This window comes from Lutra lutra, chromosome 17 (assembly GCF_902655055.1).
Source record: "Lutra lutra chromosome 17, mLutLut1.2, whole genome shotgun sequence".
In the NCBI taxonomy this organism is placed as follows: Eukaryota; Metazoa; Chordata; class Mammalia; order Carnivora; family Mustelidae; genus Lutra; species Lutra lutra.
Window position 1 is genome coordinate 56303991 of NC_062294.1, and position 19291 is coordinate 56323281.

At 43.3% G+C, this 19291-nt stretch overlaps 1 protein-coding gene across 2 annotated transcripts in view; it reads left to right on the forward strand.

Moving 5' to 3' along the window:
* LOC125088871 (KRAB domain-containing protein 5-like) overlaps positions 1–19291 on the forward strand; it is a 67191-nt gene that overhangs the window by 41702 nt on the left and 6198 nt on the right. The window contains exons 2-4 of one of the 2 annotated variants that reach the window (XM_047710459.1): positions 7194–7252; positions 10482–10608; positions 11319–11414. In XM_047710459.1, coding sequence (XP_047566415.1) covers positions 7238–7252; positions 10482–10608; positions 11319–11414 — 238 coding nt within the window. In that variant the 5' untranslated portion in view covers positions 7194–7237. Of the gene's footprint in view, positions 1–7193; positions 7253–10481; positions 10609–11318; positions 11487–19291 lie in introns of those variants that run through there. The other variant, XM_047710460.1, reaches the window with a different exon arrangement.

Genomic DNA, 19291 nt, shown 5'->3' on the forward strand with positions numbered 1-19291 from the left:
TGGAGTAAATTTGACAGCCACAATAAAACGGGTTTGCCAATCCTGTATTATCTGCGCCCAAGTAAATCCGGAAGGTACAGCTCGCCCTCCACCTCTCTTAAAACCAATCCAAAGGTGTGGATCCTATCCAGGAGAGGACTGGCAACTTGATTTCACACAAATGCCACCTTGCAAAAGCTGTAAGTATCTATTAGTATTTGTTGATACTTTCACCAGATGGGTCGAGGTCTTTGCATGTAAAACTGAAAGAGCCGTAGAAGTAACTAAGATTTTGTTGCGAGAAATTATCCCTAGATTTGGCCTTCCTCCATCTCTTCAAAGTGACAATGGTCCTTCTTTCACTGCTCAAATAACTCAACAAATAGCCCAAGCCTTAAAAATTAAATATTTCTTACATTCAGCCTGGCATCCACAAGCCTCTGGAAAAGTAGAAAAAACTAATCATACTTTAAAACATCATCTTACTAAACTTAGTCTAGAAACCCAGGAAAATTGGGTTACTTTCCTACCAGTAGGACTTCTCAGGATGAGAACTGCTCCAAAACAACTTCTAGGACTCAGCCTTTCGAGTTATTATATGGGAAACCATTTCTTTCTGTAGATCTGTTATTAGATGAAGATTATAATGCTTTACTAAATTATTCACTGGAAGCTGGTTTAATTCATAAGGTACTCAATGAGTATACTAATCGTATACTCCCCAAACCTGATTTAACTATAACTGAAAACCCACCCCATGTAAATCCCGGAGACATGGTTTATTTAAAAAATTGGAAGTCAGATACAACAGAAAACCTACATCCAAAATGGAAAGGTCCATATCGGGTCATACTATGTACTCTCCCACTGCGGTAAAGCTAGAAGGACACTTTTCATGGGTCCATATATCTAGGATAAAACTTGTACCTCCGGGATGCCTGGGTCTCAGTTGGTTAAGCAGCTGCCTTCGGCTCAGGTCGTGATCCCGGCGTCCTGGGATCGAGTCCCGCATCGGGCTCCTTGCTCATCAGGGAGCCTGCTTCTCCCTCTGCCTCTGCCTGCCATTCTGTCTGCCTGTGCTTGCTCTCTCTCCCTCTCTCTCTCTGACAAATAAATAAATAAAATCTTTAAAAAAAAAAAAAACTTGTACCTCCTTCACAGGAACCCAGTGAACAAACTAAGGTGACTTCTTACTCCTGTGAGCCCATAGAAGACCTCAAACTTTTCTTCAAACAAAAATGAAGGTTGTATATATTCTCTTTATCTTCCTTTCACTTATCTCAGCTGACAATTCCTTTCTACAGTGGGCACAGCATTTTGCTGAACTACAAAATCAAACAGATTGTTGGATATGTGGGATTTTGCCTATTTCAAGTACGTCTGGGTTACCCTGGTGTGTTTCCCCTTTACAGGGCACTGATTGGCATTCTCTGCAAAATTATATTTCAGATATAATAGATGGAGACAGTACATACCGGGATAAATCTATCAATAATCAAGATGTTTCTTCCTGGCCCATGATCAGTAAAACATGGAATTCACCAGGACATAACCAAACTTTTTCATATTCTCAAACTATTAAAATCCTAATTGACCTTACAAGCCCACAAATCAATACCAACTGACTAGGGCCTAAGTTATAAAACCCTCCTTATCACTATACTGAGGATGGCATATATCAAATCTGGGATATATATTTGTGGCTCTCAGCCACTATTGGACAGCTCAGGTGAAAGGCACTTTTATGCTGGGAACAAAGAAATCATACGTATGATACTTGGGCAAATAACACACGACGTCTAGGATGGCTATCACTAGAAATGTGATCCCAAATAATAGTACTCCAGGATACTGACTGGTTTGCTACTGATTGAGTAAGGCAACCTGGCATTAGATGGTCAGCTCCAAACAGAACCCACTGGATATGTGGAACTAACCTGTGGCCCTGGCTTCCTCCAGGGTGGATAGGTCTCTGTACTTTAGGATTTTCCGGGATTCATGGGCGCATTACTAAGACCATCACCACTCCAGCTAATCTCCCCAATTTAAAGCAAAGATGGACACGATCTGTTTTTAAATGGTACAATCACTTAACATCCTTTTTTGCTCCATCTGTGGGACTAGAGGATGTCATATGGCATGTAGAAGCCCTTAATAAATATACTACAAAGGCACTCAGTGATTCACTAAATAACATCTCCCTACTTAATACCGAAGTCTCACAGATACACAAGGCAGTCCTAGGAAATAGAATGGCCTTAGATGTCCTGACAGCAGCACAGGGTTGCACATGCGCAGTTATCAAAGCAGAATGTTGCGCATACATCCCAGACTATCATGAAAATGTCACAGGACTAATAAAAGATATGAATACCCAGATTAAGGCCCTACAAGATCCTTCTCTCCCTCTCAGTGATTGCTAAAGTTCCTGGTTTAAAGGAGGACTATGGCGAACAATTAAAAATCTCCTTTTTGGGCTTCTCATTCTTAGAGCCTTGTTAATCTTAATGTGTTGCCTTGTTCAATGTTTCTCTACTTGGTGCTGAGACTCCATTGCTACAATGATTTCACGAGGATCCTTACCACGCACAGGGACACTTCTTCACTGTCAGCGCTGGATTCAGCTGCCTCCATCTTCTGTAACTCCCCTACACATTCCTCAACTGATCAATGTTGACCCGAGTAGGTAGGGACAACTCTATGCCCCTATTCAGCAGGAAGAAGTTACAGAAGATGAGGCCTTCCACCTTCAACTACCTTAAAGATTTAATGGTCAAAATTGTCCAGGGGGGAATGATGAGGGAGCAGGAGGCTGGCTGAGGACAAAGCAAAAGCTGGCACCTTGCACCCCATGGAGGTAATATGGTAGAGGTAATATGTGTGACATGCCTCAGGCACCCCTGGCTGCCCTCAAAGAAAAAAAAATAGTTAACTTGCAGAGATCACAATCCTTCAAGACAAGAGTCTCCCTAGGTCTACAAATGTCCTAGAGATTTACAACACAGAAGCTATCTTATCAATAGCCCAATTTCCAGAGACAAATAACTCAGTTCCTAGAGCCCTAATGTCGCCCTCCCCTCCATAAAAACTGAAGGAGGCTGAGGTAGAAGGAAATGTAAATAAAGTTAAATTTCTTCTAAACCTGAATCTCACTAACAAGGACACTTGATAGGAGAACTGTGAAACGTTATCTCTAAACCTCCAAGATAGTGTCAGCGATCATTCCCAAGCATATGACCCACGGATATACATCTAAAGGGTCTCACGAGAAGATTTTTTACTAGTAATAAGTAACCTTTCTCCCAAAAATAGCTAGCCCCCCAAGGTCCTGGAGACCTTGCTTCCAAAATTCCTTAGAGACTAACATCATCCCCTTTGTCCTCACCTACCCAACTCCTGTGTATATAATCAGCCACTCCTCAGGATAGTGGGGCAGCATCTCTGTGTGCTCACGGGTCCCGTCCCCGTGCTTTAATAAACCACCTTTTTGCACCAGAGACGTCTTAAGAATTCATTCTTAGCCATCGGCTCTGGACCTCACCCCACCGAATATCACCTACGTTCTAGAACTTCATCAGCAGGTCCTTATAAACAGAAACACCTGTGGGAGGCCACGATAAGGCTTGAGATGAGGACCAAACCAGGCCCTGACTTGTGCCTCCTTTAAAGGCTGAATAGCCGAATAAAAGGCTTAGGTCGATAAAGTGGAGTAGCACTGAGAAAGGGTCTGTGCAATGTGTTGTGCGCTCGCCTAAATGACATTCCACACGCTTGCTAAGCAAATGAGAACAATTCAGTTGGGGTCATAAGTTCGTGGCTGGTCCTTGCTGCCCCAGTACAGCTCATAAATTACTTTCAGGTTTGCTGTATCAATACAGAACACTTGTACTAGCGTCAGCCATTTGGCGTCACGAGGTCTGTTTATAGTTAATTGTGAAAACTCGTGGTTGTTTAGCTAGACACAGATGTATTGCTTCTCCTATTGTAATATCACTATATATATGGCCTTAATGCTTTGAATAAACTTAGCACTGTTGGACACCCACCTCAATGCTCCTGCCCCCATCTCTCTCTGCTTCTCGAGTTCTTTTCTTCATCCTCTTACCCTCACGTTCCTGGTCGATTTGTCGCGCTGGCCGAGACAAGTGGCGCCCGAACAGGGACCTGAGAACATTTCAAGGGAGTGCACGTACAGGCAAGTAGTTGCCGACAGTCAGGTAAGAGGAGCCCGGGGTTGATGGGTGACAGCAGGAGCAAAATAACATGGGGCAATCGCAGTCTATGGAAAAGGTCTTCTTTATGACTGCTTTGCAGGCCCTTCTGAAGCAAAAAGGGTCCAAGGTCTCTAAAAGGGCCTTGCAGATAATTGCATAAATAAGTCTTCTGGTAAACCCAGGTTGCTGGGCCTTCCCTAGCAAAGGGGACTCTGACTTTCTCTCTGTCCCTCCTAATAGATGTGGGGGCTTCTCCCTCACTCACTTCCCGTGTTAAGGGCTATAACTGGAGCCAACTGGGGATAGTCTAACTCGAGACAGAGACCGTAAGGAATATTCCCACGCAGCTGCCAAAACTCCCTTTGTTTCGGGGAAGTTTCCCTGTCTTCTCTGACCTAACTTGGACTGCCTAGCCCCTCCCCCCTTGCTGGCGGGAAAGCATGGCGTCTGCTCCTCTGTTGGAGTTGATGAGCTCTAAAAGCGGGAATCCTTTCTCTGCCTCCTGGTGGCACTTTGTTTCCTCTGTCTCCCCCTTCTCCTGTTTCTGCACCAACGTGCATGCGGCCTGCATGACTGGCCTCTAGATCATGCACCACAGCTCCTTCTCTCTTCACTGTCAAGGAGCAGGAAGAGCAGCCCCTGGACCCAACACCCCCCACTCCAGATCCTCCCACCCATGTCTCGGGTAAACATTCAAAGTGGAGTGGGCCCAGGTGGAATGTAAATCAGCATTGGAACTAAGTTAAGTTTGTTGGTTTAATTAAGATGGACAGGTCTTTGAAGTTACAGCAGTAAATGTGAAGCTTTTATTCTAGCAAAGTTTACTGAAGGTCAAATAATCTCGTGTTATTTGTTAAAATCTTTTAGCAAAGAAATGACTAAACTGATAGTTAATTGTCTGTCTCAAGGTTTTAATGGGTAATTACTGAAGTAGCTTTCAAAGTCTTTAGTAATCTAAAGGTTTAAATTTTGGATGGATGACAAATGGAATTAAATTATGAACATCTAGGTCTTAACCAAACAGGGTAAAATGCTAAGTCATTAATTACTAAACATAGGTTTGTACTTTTGACTTCTTACAACAAAGAAAATAAGAATAATTAAATCTGTTGGTAAACATGTTTTGCACTTAACTGATTCATAAATTGGCATCTAAAGAATTCTGTTGTGACAGTTCACAATTGGTTAATACTTAGTCTCCACTAGAGATTAAGGTATTTCTAAGAGTACAAAATTCTACTAACTGTAAGACTGATAAAAATAAAGTAAGCAACATTTTATTAAAGATAAAAGGTAATTTTGTCCTAAATAAGATGGTTGTTTGGAAGAAAATGGCTTGGGACAAAACCTAAATGCAAAAGAAAGTTGTAGAAGGTTTATGAAGGGAAACCTTCAGAAAAGGAGAAAAAGACCAGGTGCTAATTATGGTTTGCCCTTGAATTGCAGTTGCAGCTCAAACGAGTCAAACGTTTTCTGGGACTATTGATAGCAGGAATAGCAGCACTAGTCACACTCATTCTGGTTGTTTACTGGACTCCTCATTATATTACTTTTGTTTTAATATGGTGCATTGTACAGATTCGTACTGGACAGCAACGATTACATGCGCAAGCACAAATTCATATGCTTGACTTATTTAAAAAGGAAGGGGGAGATGTGGGAAGCCGCAATAAGGCTTGAGACGAGGACCAAACCAGGCTCTGACTTGTGCCTCCTTTAAAGTCCGAATAACCTAACAAAAGGTTTAGAATGGGAAAAGTTAAGTAGCACTGAGAAAGGGTCTGTGCTATGTATTGTGCGCTCGCCTACATGACTTCCCACATGCTTGCTAAGCAAATGAGAACAATTCGGTTGGGGTCATAAGTTCGTGGCTGGTCCTTGCTGCCCTAGTACAGCCCATAAATTACTTTCAGGTTTGCTGTATCAATATAGAACAATCGTACTAGCATCAGCCACTTGGCGTCACGAGGTCTGCTTATAGTTAAATATGAAACTTATGGGAACTCGTGGTTGTTTAGCTAGACACAGATGTATTGCTTCTCCTATTGTAATATCACTATATATATGGCCTTAATGCTTTGAATAAACTTAGCACTGTTGGACATCTTCCTCCATGCTCCTCTTGCCCCCATCTCTCTGCTTCTTGAGTTCTTTTCTTCATCCTCTAACCCTCACGTTCCTGGTCAATTTGTCATGCCAGCCACGACAAACACCTACTGAAGGGGAATATTTTGACACCAAAATATGTCTCCTTGGCATTAGCATTATTTTCGGCCGGTTATTTTGAATCAAAGGCTGATAAAGGAAGAGCTCTCAAATCCTGCATTTACTTTCAAACAGACATTTGCATTTTAAACCGGAAAGTTCAGTCTGTCTGGTGTCTCCCTCTGTGTAGGGGAAACAGAGGGAAGGTGTCAGTCTCCCTAAACTGATGGTGGAGAAGGCAGGACTCAAGCTCTGCTCCCAGCACCAGCCTTGGTTCCTCTGCTTGGCCTGGTCACCTCCCCAGTTCCTTCCCTGCAGGGTCACCTGTGGAGTTTCAGGAAGGATCTTCTCTGCGGGCCTCCCCCTCACATTCTGTCAGTTGGTTTGGGCGAAAACAACACTATTGTGTTAATTAAGGGCTCCAGGAGATTCTCAGCGAGGCCAGGGGGGTGTCTGAGGGCATTTGCAGCTTTGGTCCTGGAGAGGTGACAGGGTCTCTGCTCCATGCGTGTAGGAGGGTCGGGTCCCTGCAGCCCGAGGCTCCGATGCTCACATTGGAGTTGTGAGTGGCGGTGGCAGGGAACCCGTCCCTCCCCACAAAGCAGGTGAGGAAAATGCAGGGGTGGGTGTCCTCACAGGAGCTCACAGTTTCTGAGCTGCTCCCTACACAAAGGACTGGAAGTTGGGCCTTTTCTGCATCTCTGAGTCCTGCCTGCGGGTGAACGGTGTGAGGAGAAGGAGCTCTGTTGCTGGATTTCAGGGCGTTTTCTCCTGATGCAGCTGTGATTCCCCCAGGTCCCTCGTGAGGACGAAATCTAGAGGTGGAGGCGAAGGCAGAAATGGCCAGTTCTCAGGTGAGTCTGGTGTCCCCGCAGAGCCATGTCCTCTGTTTTTCCGAAGACCTTCGTGTTTAGAAGCTGAAGATGTGGATGCCTGAGTCTGGGTGCTTCTCGCTTCTGCGTTCACCTGTTTCTAAGATCTGGTCAGAAGTGATAATCACGGTTAGGTCTTTAGAAATGCTTCTCTATGTCCCAGAGCCTTCTGTCCTGTGTCCCCAACCTGGCTTCGATAGGGCATCAGTCATTGTCACTTTGAATTAAAGTCCCGTGAGGAGTGACAATATTCCGTTGGTGGCAGATCCGGAGGGGAAGGGGTCGAGTCCGAGATTCCTGTGGCTGATGACGTCTGGTCCTGGGATATCAGGGAGGGAAATCATTTCTCATTCGGGCTCGTCTGGATTCTCGATCAGCTGTGTGCAGCCGGGGAATAAGGAAATGTGGACAGAAGCTCAGTGAGTATGAGTCCAGAAAAATTGGGGAAGTTCTGATTCTAAGAAAGGGGGTGTGTGTGTCTCCATCTTTAGCACGTGAGAGATATTCTACTTAAAGTCCACTAGAGGAGGGTGCCTGGGGGTCTTCGTTGACTAAGCTTGGACTGTTGGTTGAGCTCAGGTCGGGATCTCAGGGTCCTGGACTGGTATTCCCGCTTCTGGCTCTGTGCCCAGAGGGGAGTCCACTTGACATTCTCCATGTCAGTCTCCATCTCCTCTAAAGTATAAATCAGTCTTGGGGACCGAGGGTGGTTCAGTTGGCTAAGAGTCTGCTTTCTGCCTCCAGCTCAGGTCGTGATCCCGGGGACCTGAGATCCAGCCCCACTTTGGGCTCCCAGGTGGGCAGGGATCCTGCTTCTTCCTCTCCCTCTGCATTTCTGCCTGTTTTTGGTCTCTCTCTTGCTCTGTTTGAAATAAATACAATAATTTTTTTTTAAATTTTATTTATTGTGGCACTTAGTTGGCTCAATGGGTTAAGCCTCTGCCTCCAGCTCAGATCATGATCTCAGGGTCCTGGGGTCCATCCCCACATCGGGCTACCAGGTGGGCAGGGATCCTGCTTCTCCCTCTTCCTCTCCTGTTCTGCCTGCTTGTGCTCTCTCACTTGTTCTCTTTGAAATAAATACAATCTTTGTAAAGAATTTTATTTATTTGTAAGAAAAAGAGTGAGAGCACAAGTAGGGTGTGCTATGGGCAGAGGGAGAAGGCTCCCCACTGAGCAAGGACACCCTCCCACCCCCAGCGATGTAGGAGGTGTTCCCAGGACCTTGTGTCTTGGCCTGAGCAGAAGGCTGATGCCCACTGACTGAGCCACTCAGTTGCCCCTATAAGTAGAATCTTTAAAGAAGATGAAAATAAAAATCTTAAAAATCAAAAGGAAAGAAAGGCATAAACTAGGTATTACTAGCACAGGGACGCTGTGCCAACTAAGTGTAGTGTTTCTGGCAGTGGCTTGGGGCCCCAGACATGGGATGGGTCCGTGATTGGCTGGAAGCCCGTCCCACAGCGCTGCTGGAATTCCCCTGAGGCTGGACAAAGGCAGTGGAAGGTTACTGAAAACCTAAGAGATCAGCAGGCAGGAGGGCACAGGAGAGCTTGTCTGCAAGGGGGTGGAGAGGCGGTTCTTAAAGGGGGAAGGAAGCTGAGGAATTCTGGGGAACCAGGAACTTGCTCCTTCCCGCTCAATGTACCTGGTTGTCAGAAGCCCATTGGTTCCTTAGGGTCTTGGTAATTTTGAGGTGCATCCCCTGATGGCCCTGTCTGGACTCCGCCAAGGGGACACTGGGACCCTTCCTCCACTCCTTTGCTCCAGCCTGCTTGCCTAAAAGCAGTCCCTACAGAAGGAATGGTGTTTGAATTGTGTATATATGTCAACTATATTTGCATAATTAGATTTACATTCTGAATTCCTGCTTTCAGTCCACAGGAAAACACCAGTGATGGTGTGCCCTTTGATGTGCATTAGGCGCTGAAAGCAATTTGTTTCCATTCAGCTGATGGGCACTTCTTTTATTGGCTTGGTGCTGTCTGCCAGATCCTCCCCTCTCATGTTCCTATTTTCCCTCCTGTCATTTGTGAGGAACATAAGATACTGAGGAATATGCAGGGACTATCGCATTTCAGGTGTCAACTTCTTCCTTCTGCATTTCTCTTGCTTGTAGGTTCGTTCTTTCTCTTTCCTTCCTTCCTTTTTTCCATCCTTCTTTCCTTCTTTTAAACGTTTTCTCAGCTGAGAGAGAGTGCATGAGAGTGAGGAAAGGGAAAGAGGGAGAAGCAGATTCCCCACTGAGTGGGGAGCTCAACTCAGGGCTCCATCCCAGGAGTATGGGATTGAGACCTGAGCTCAAGGCAGACCCTTAATCCACTGAACTATCTGGGTCCCCCTTGCTTGTAGTCTCTGAGGAGGAGAACGAAGCCAAAGAGGCATGGATAAAATTAAATGTCCTTCAACTTCCAGTCTGTTGACAAATACTTGAGAAAGGCAGAGTAGGACATTCCTCAGGGAACTCACAACTGCCTCAAGGTTAATGTTTTGTTGGATGCAAAAACTAGCCTTAGCCTAACAATAGACCTCCAGGATCCTGTAACTCCTCTTTAACAGATGAAAATTGCTTTGGAAACTTCTTGAACTCTACCCCCAAATGTAGCTTGGCCACCCTCCTTCAAGCTTGTGGCCCCTGACAGATATCTGGAGGGTCTCCTGATTAAAGTGTTACTACACAATGTGTGGCCTCATCAAACACCAGCTGGGAGGCCTTGAGGGTCCTGGAAACTTGCTTCCAAATTCCTTAGGGCCTCCTGCTATCCCTCACCCCCTCCCCACCTGACAGCATAGAAGCAGTCACTGCTCACAACTTTCCTCTCCCCTTGCTTTATTTAGGACAGCAGTGTTTGTACCACGGTATCTCAACAATTCCTTCATCATTCACTCCAGAACCCCAATATTTCACATCAGAAACATGTCTAGAATTTCTTGACCATTGGCTCCTCTCCCACATCCCAACACTTTGTGGTGGATAAGGAGGGCTGTCACTGCTGTGTAGTCGATAGAGTTGACTTCTGGGAGTGAAAGGAGTGAAAGTTCTCAACCAGGCAGCCCCCTGCCCCATAGGTTTTTCTTTTTTCCCACACCCATGTCAGGAGAAGGAAAGGTCGGATCTGGTTCTAGCTGGTGACATTAACTCCCACTTTCATTTTAGGAAACACCGTGAACTGTGTCAATGGCCACTTGGTGACTGTGGTATTTACTGCAGGGACAGCTGACCTTCAGGGATGTGGCCATAGAATTCTCTGAGGAGGAGTGGGGACACCTGACCCACACTCAGCGGCAACTGTACACGGATGTGACGTTGGAGAACTATGAACACCTCCTCTTCTTGGGTGAGGAAGACTCCTTCCAGATTTCCCAAACCCCACTCAGGGTTTTGTTCCTTCCTGTGAAGACTGTCTTTTCAGAGATTTCTCTTGAAATGGCTAGAATTCAGATCCAGGCAGAAAGGGAAATAAGTAGTGCTTTGTAGATGGGGAGAAAAATCTTCATGGTGTTTACTTCTCAGCCTTAGCTTCTCCTTCCTCAAGCAAACATCATTGCTTGTGTAAATGAGTGGCAGTTCTCAACCTTTAGTGACATAAATGGTGCTGCTCACATCTTAAACTGAAATTTCCCCTTCTCATTATCATGTCTACTACTTGGAAGTGTAGGTCAGGATGTGAACATTGGAAATTCCTCCTATGTGTTCTTTTTTTTTTTTTTTTTTTGAAGACTTTATTTACTTATTTGACAGAGAAAGATGACAAGTAGGCAGAGAGACAGAGAGAGAGGGGGAAGCAGGCTCCCTGCCAAGCAGAGAGCCTGATGTGGGGCTCGATCACAGGACCCTGAGATCATGATCTAACCCAAAGGCTGAGGCCTATCCCCCTGAGCCACCCAGGTGCCCCACCTCCTGTGTGTTCTAAAGGGACTGTTGGGGAACCCGTTTGGGAAACCATTTTCTAAGATTGTACAATATCATCTCTTCTCTCCTGAATGCAAGACTCGTGGAAAGTTAGAATTGTCAGCAATAGTCATTTTCCTTTTTCCTCATAAACAGGTCTCCTTCTGTCAAAGCCAGACCTGATTATATATTTGGAGCAAGAGAAGCAGCTCTGGGATGTGAAGAGAAAGGAGACGGGAGGCTTCCATCCAGGTAGGTGGGAATGAATGAGGCAGATGACAGAGGGGAGGTCCAAGTCAGAAGGAGGAAGGTAGACCTTAAGCTATGGTTTGAGTAGCTCTCCTTGAATGAAAGTCAGTTGGAGACTTGCCTAGTTTTAGGTCTCTCTCTTTCCAAGAGGAACGTCTGCTCTCCAACATTATGAAGCTCTTGCATTCTCTGGGGATTCTCCTTCAGGTGCAGTGATGGTCCATCACATCCATAGGAGAGCCAGGAGACTCTCCTTCAAGGGGGAGGGCCCCCTAATCTGAGAGCTTTCTGTTGCTGTGAGGGCCCTGGGGAAGGCATCCTATTTCTGAGGACCTGTATGCTATGGCCTTTGTCAATTCTGGTTTTCATTATGGGACAAGTAGGTCAGGGTAGTTGTATGCACACTGGGGTTTGTTGGGGAAATTCCCAGAACACTGGAGATAGATTTTTAATGTTCTCTGGCTTATGCTTTCTAATGTTACAGTGGCGTTAATCTTAGTCTTACAAAATTGAGTTTCAGTAACTTCATCAGATAACAAAGCACTGCCCTAAAATGAGAAAATGTACTGCTTTATTTCCCCTCAAATAGTCTTTTTTCCTTTTCTTTTTCCTTTTTTTTTTTTTTAAACATATAGAAGTTTCTGCTCTATGAGTTCCATTCCTCAGTGGTGAAATACTGTAATGTCTCTATTTGTTTACTAGAATTCTGACATAACAAATGCTACTGGGGAACTAGCACATTTCCAACTTGAACTTGTAGCCTTTAATAAATTGTCATTTATTACCTTATTTTTTAATAATTGCATCATTGTATGATTCTCCTATGAACTTCCAGTAACTTTGTCATATGTGTTTTCACTTTCTAATTAGTTTTATATGAAATTTATTTTTGAATACTTTTACATCAAATGTCCTGATATGACATGGGCATGTGCTTTATAAGAAGTGAGTTAGAGGGCACCTGGATGGCTCAGTGGGTTAAAGCCTCTGCTTTCGGCTCAGGTCATGATCCCAGGGTCCTGGGATCAAGGCCCGCATGGGCTCTCTGCTCAGCAGGGAGCCTGTTGCCCTTGCTCGCTCTCTCTGCCTTCCTCTCTGCCTACTTGTGATCTCTGTCTGTCAAATAAATAAAGTCTTTAAAAAAAAAAAACTTTAAGAAAAAAAAGAAGTGAGTTAGACAATAATATTCCCATATAGTTTATTTAAAATTTTTATTTGTTTGAGACTGATTGAGAGAGGGAGAAAATGAGTACAGAGGAAAAGGGCAAAAGGAGAGATAGATGAAAAGTCCCTGCTGAGCAGGGAGCCCATTGTGGGGCTGGATCCCAGAACCCTGAGATCATGACCTGAACGGAAGGAAGATGCTTAACTGACTGAGCCCCCCAGGTACCCTAAACCTCCATGTTTGAAAAGTCCTTGTGTTCAGTAACGCAGTGTTGCTTCATGGGAAATTCATCATGAGCTTTTCCTTCTACTTTCCTCAGAATATATCAGAATTTAACCCCAAATATTAATTTCATATACAGAGTCCCTCTGCATATTTTCAACATCTATGCTGTTTATTTATTCAGAAATGAAGATGTTTGTTTCCTCTGTGGTAGCAGAATGGACTATAGGGTTACATTCTGTGGAGGAGAACGAATATATTAATAACAATACATGTCTTTCAAGCTTTTTAAGTGTTCACAAAATTTTCATTTACAGCTGTTTATAATTGATTTTAATGAGCATTCTTTACAATATTATAGTCCATGAAGACGTGCCAATCAATTGCTTGTTTTTCGTGGGTACGTGGACACAGTTCAAAATTATGGTTATATAGAAGTTTTCCTTTTCTGTCATACATCAGTGTTTTATATAGAATTTTGTGGGTTGAGATTTCTCTTACTCTGGTTTGGTAATTTCCTAAGAGTGTGCTTCCTTGTCTGGCTCATTCTACGACATTAGTTAGGTGAGGGTTGGGTGTTATCTGTGCAGGTTGTTAGAGGAAGAGAATTTTCAGCTCCGTATATTTCAAGACCATGTGAGGATAACTCAAAAAAGAATGAGCTTTATGCTTTTTGCTGGTAAGTTATGTGTGTTTTTATCTTGTGTTTGTATGTCGCACATACATACTGTGTCCCCCCTACTTTTTGTCTCCTTGGTGAGTGGTCAGTGAATGTTGTACCATGTCTAGGTGAGTTGTCATCCACATAGAATTGATTTCGTCATGTATGTGTGGGTGAATTTTTACTCTGTGCATGACAGAAGGACTTTTTTTGAATTCAGAGGAATTTTCAAACATTTTATGCTTCTGTATACATCTGTATCTACTTCTGTTTTGGTATGAAATACAAAGGATCTAATTTAATTGTAAGATTAATACTCATGATATGTCTTGGTACCTTTGTCATTGAGTTATGTGTCTTCTATGAGTATTTTCATTGTGGATACCTTAGAGATTCATTAAAACAACTTAGCTGTAAGTGCACCTTTTAATTTTGTTTTTATTTTTTAAAGATTTTATTTATCTATTTGACAGATCACAAGTAGACAGAGAGGTAGGCAGGGAGAGAGGGGGAAGCAGGCTCCCAGCTGAGCAGAGAGTCCGGGGTGGGTCTCCATCCCAGGACCCTGAGGTCCTAAACTGAACTGAAGGCAGAGGCTCAACTGACTGAGCCACCCAGGCGCCCCTAAAACAAACCTTTTAAGACTCAGTGTCAATTATATAGAAAACTCTTCTTCTTGTCTCCACCCCTGCATACCCTGCCGACTTTGTTAATGGCATCACAAATTCTTTTATGTTGAATCCTTTATTACCCACATTTGTGATTTTTATTCTATTTTTTTTTTTCAAAACCAAACTCTGTAGCAGAAATAAATGTGACTGGTATCTCATTGCAACACACAGCACATTTGTGTAATTGTCTACATATTTATGTTCAGCGGAGAGCTCTGTGTTCTCGTGTGGTTGCAGTTTCTGGGTAGAATCCTTTTATTTCATCTAGAAAGACTTCCTTTAATGGTTCTTGTAGGACAGATCTACTGATAATCTTAGACGGGTTTTTACTTAGGAATGTCTTTGTTTCTGCTCTGTGGAAAAGAATTTTGCTAGGTAAAGTATTGTTGGTGACTCTTTTTCAATCTTTGAATACCTGAGTACGTTATGTCAGGCCCCTTGCTTTTCAGACTGCTGAGAATTCTCCTAGTGATTTTCTAGGAGCTCTTCCACAAGATGAAGTGGATTTGCCATTGTCTTTCTTTTTAGATTTATTTATTTGTTTGTTTATTTATTTATTTATTTGACAGAGAGAGGTCACAAGTAGGTGAAGAGGCAGGTAGAGAGGGGGAAGCAGGCTCCCTGCTGAGCAGAGAGCTGGATCTGGGGCTCAATCCCAGGACTCTGAGATCATGACCTGAACTGAAGGCAGGGGCTTAACCCACTGAGCCACCCAGGTGACCCTGTCATTGTGTTCCAAAGGTCTCTCTTCATCTGTGGTGTTGTGTGGGTTAATTACAACATGTCATGAGTCATCCCATTCTTTGTATGTGGTCTGCTGTATATACCATAGTTTTATAAGGAAGTAATTTGAAGAAATAAAATATGAAGGCAATCATAATGAAAAGACATTTACTGTAGTGCACTGGATTTATCAAGCAAACTTCTCTGTGTCTGAGTGGACCGTTATTGGTGAAAAGCACAATATTCAATGGTTAACTGTGTTCGTTAGCAGACCTGAAAGGATTCAGGGGCAGATGGATCTCTAGAGAGGGACAATTATTTTCAGTGTGACTCATTTTTCTTTTGACTCTATTTTGTACATGTAGATGGATGTCCAAGGAAAGCCAGAGTAGCAGAAGTTTCATCAGATAAACTAGCCTTTTATCTTTTGTTTATACTGCTTTGATACCAGCGTACTGCTGACCTCACAGAATGGTTTTGAGTGTATTTCTCTATTTCAAAATTATAAGATTTTTTGTTGTTGTTGCTAAGATTTTGATGAGGATTGTCAGGAATGCTTTTGGTAAATGTTAGTTTCTTTCTCTTGTCCTGAACCATGGCTCACCATCTAATGCCCATGGGTTCTACCTAACGGTTGGTAATTGAACAAAGTCACTACACATATAATGATAAGCCATAGCTACACAATTCCCAAGACTGTCGATCAAATTTTATCCTGTATGTTTCTCCTGTTCTGTGAGCATAGAGAACACAAGCAGAGATACAGGGTTTTGATCTGCACAGAATGCAATGTGTCATATTAAGCTAAAGACAGATTTTGCAGTCCCAGATCTAACTAGGAAGAAGCACGTGTACATACATATGTGTGTGTACCTGTATATTCAGAAGGAAAAGGAATCTTGGTTCAAACCAGGTCATTTCCAAGTTTGAAAATTGATGATCCTAGCAAGCAAAGAGATTCTAGATTCATAATAGAAATAGTTTTCTTCTCTGTATTGTATTGAATTTATGCTTCCTACATCTGGTGTATCTTAGTTTGAGAATCTCCCCATGTGAATCATCTCTTACATAACTGGGTTTTAATCCTGTAGGATCTACTCTGTTTTCCTTATTCCTCTGTCAACCTGTTGCTTACCTACCTTGATAAAGATTTCAACAAGAATTTCCATGGAATGACATGATCTTCAAAATTTAAATTAAATGTGAGAGTAATTCTCCAGGGGGCATTATAAATTCCATGTAGTTAAATTGAGACTTCAGTCCTTCCTTTGCAATTGGAGAAGTAAGAGTTCCTTAGTTACTCTTCTTTTCCCTTCTAGGAAGTGACGTCATCCATGCTGGTCACTTCAGTGTCAGCATTTGATTAGGTAAAAATGTGGAGACTTCATGAGTCATAGTATTTGTTTTTATTTTTGTTTAATAGTTCCTTGAAGTAAAAAAAAGAGGGGACAGGGCTGGGTGCTGAGTAGTTGTTCTAACTTAAACAGGACACAGTCTTCTGTTAGGAGTGATGGAGTAGCCCAACGGAAGAGATGAAAGAGATCTAGGCTGAAACATTGGCCTGGATTCTTCATCTGGGGAGAAGACCCCTGTCCAAGGCTACACTACTAACTCTGAATCTAGAAAGAAAAATTGTACTGCCTTTCTTCCCAAATCCTGTCCTCTTCTTCTGTCTCATCTCTGTTTCAGGGGTGGAGGCATCACAGCTGACTTTGCCTCCTGTGTTCTGGAAACCTCATTGTCACTGCACTCCCCCTCCCACCTAAGCCACGCAGGCCCTTGCCTAGCCTTACGAGTAGCTTGGAGTTTTCTAAGGCCACTGTAAATGGTTGATGACAGGATCACATGAGGCTGTATGTCTGTTTTAAATACAATGTTGTCACCACTGCACTGGAAGAAAAGCAAAAAACCATCACTAGGCCACAGGATTAGTTTAGGCACTTGGCACTGGAAGTTGTGAGGACAGATAAAACATGATGTTGTGACCGTTTGAGAGGAAGGTAATGCTATAGAAATGAAATATGGTGAACTCTTGAAATGTGAGCAAAGATCTGGTAGAGCGGTCCCTTTGGTCACTGCAAGGCCTTAGGAAACAACTCGTGATGAGCTAATGGGACAGAGATGCGTTCCTGGGTAATGTGGCTATCTGGGATGTCCAATGCTTTTCTCATGTAGTAATGTATTCCCTGCTGGTCTTGAGGACCATTTGCTATTGGATGCCTGAGACAATTGTACTCTCTGAGGACCAGATGCATGGGTGCGTGGAGAGGGGGTATTAGTTGATTTAAACATTGTGGGCATAGCTCACTATACCTTCCTTTATCTACGTCATTTCTTTCAAAATCAATAAATGAAAAAATAAATCATGTCTTTCAGTTCAAGGAGAATAGTATTAGCCCTAACGCATAGAATACAGAGCATTGAATACATTAAGAGCAGATTCAGTAACCGTGGGACATACAGTGTATGCAGTGTGCAGAGGAACGTGTCAGATGCTAGTGAATATTTTGGATTTTCTTTTAAATGACTGAAAAGTAGCCCATAAGTTGTGGTTCATACTGAATCCACTCTGAATGGCAATAGTGCACCTTGTAAAAAGAAAAGATACCCTGTGTGCATTTGACACATGGAAGTATCTGTCTGATGCCAATTTTCATTGGAATCCTGTGGAATGCTCACTCTTGTATCTGTGCCTTCTCCTTTTCTGAAATGGCAGGAAGGCAAGTATGAGTGGTTTTATTCTCAGTCATCTGAATGTAGCCAGCTGTTTGGCATTCCTTCTAGAGGTATCCCATGGACCTCAGCAGCTTCTGGTGTAAACCATGCACAATCATTTTGAATATAAACTTATTCTGTTTGAGCACAGAGGGTTAGACATCTGTCCATGGACACGTGTGGACTCCTGAGTGTCTCCAAAACCTATGCTGGCAACTCCGTGATCAGCCAGGGCCAGAGGTGATACTGAACATGTGGCAGGACCAAAGGCCATTCTCTGTTGCTGGGCAGGACTATAGGCTGGGCTCTGTGGCTGCCCAGCTTCACTGATGAGTCTCCCTGCTCACGCAGAGCAAGAGGTTATGTTCAGTGCTTGGTCCATGCTGCTGGCTTGGTTTTCTCCCCAGAAGCCTGTAAGAGAGGCTCTGAGGTTGTCTAGGGTCTTTCTTCAGGCTTCTAGTGGTTCAGGAATGGAGGCTAGCATTAACCATGGGAAGTGACCTAGAATGTGCATAGCTACCCAGACAGAGAACATAGAATGTTCTAGTTCAAAACATTGGCTGGACACCCAAGTCACTCACAGGTGCTGAAAATTCCCCTTAGCCAGGTAGGTTCATCAAACGGGAACAGGCAATCATTGGACATTGTGTATAATGGAGTCCCACCCACACCGATGGCTTTTGGGTGAAAGATTTCTACCATGGCTTTGCATGAATGCTACTTTGTTAGGTTCACAGAGTGGCCTGGGATGTGTCTTTGGTGGTACGATGTGCGTCTTGGGTATCTTCCAGGTCTTTGCAGTTGGCCCTATGGCCGATGGTTGGAAGATCTTAAAGTCAAATCTTCTAGGTACATTGACGTTGGGATCTACCCTGCATGTGACTGTATAGCAGTGCCAGGTGAGCAGCAAAAGATCATGAAGGAAAATGTATCTGTACTGTAGTGGATATCTGAGCCAAATCACACATGTGCCTTATACAGTATTGTCACTCTTCCTTGAAGTCATGTGGTGACCTTGTGATCTGCATGAGTGTTTCCTTGATTGACGTTTTAATTATAATGGTCATTCCACTCATATTTGTGTATAAAAATGCTTGGAAGTATAGTGATAGCATCTTGATCTTGGGTTGAGGACAGGTGAGTTTATTGTACAGGAAACAAATGGTCTGTTTTCATGGCCAAGGATCGGGCATATACGCTAGATGTTCCTTGAAGATACTGGGGTTTCCTATGCTCAGAGTGTCCAACACAAACCCACCTCATGTGCCGTGTGTCCCTGTATGAGTTGGGGGTGGGCGTCTGGCCAGTGGAATTAGTGTGATGAAGGTGTTTATGATGTTTGCTGTGTCATGAGCCATAAGACACTTGAACTTTGACCTGGGAACCTCTTGTCTTCTGCCAGTATTGGAACACTGTTACAGACCAACGGGTTACAGTATAGAATGCGTGTCATCCTGGAATTTTTATATTTATTAAATTTATCCGGGGACTTTATTCAAAACAAAATAGACATTCATAGGTCTGTTGCTTGTTTGTTCATTTAAGTTGTTGTTTTGGTCGTACACATAAGTGAATATGTATAGTATTTTTATGTCACTTAGTTCATGTCGCATAACACCTTCTGGGTCAAACCACATTATCAGAAATGAAAAGACAGAATGAAAAGAGCTGAAAGAGACACAAATACAATGAATAGCCTGAATGTTACCAGTGTGGAATGGAG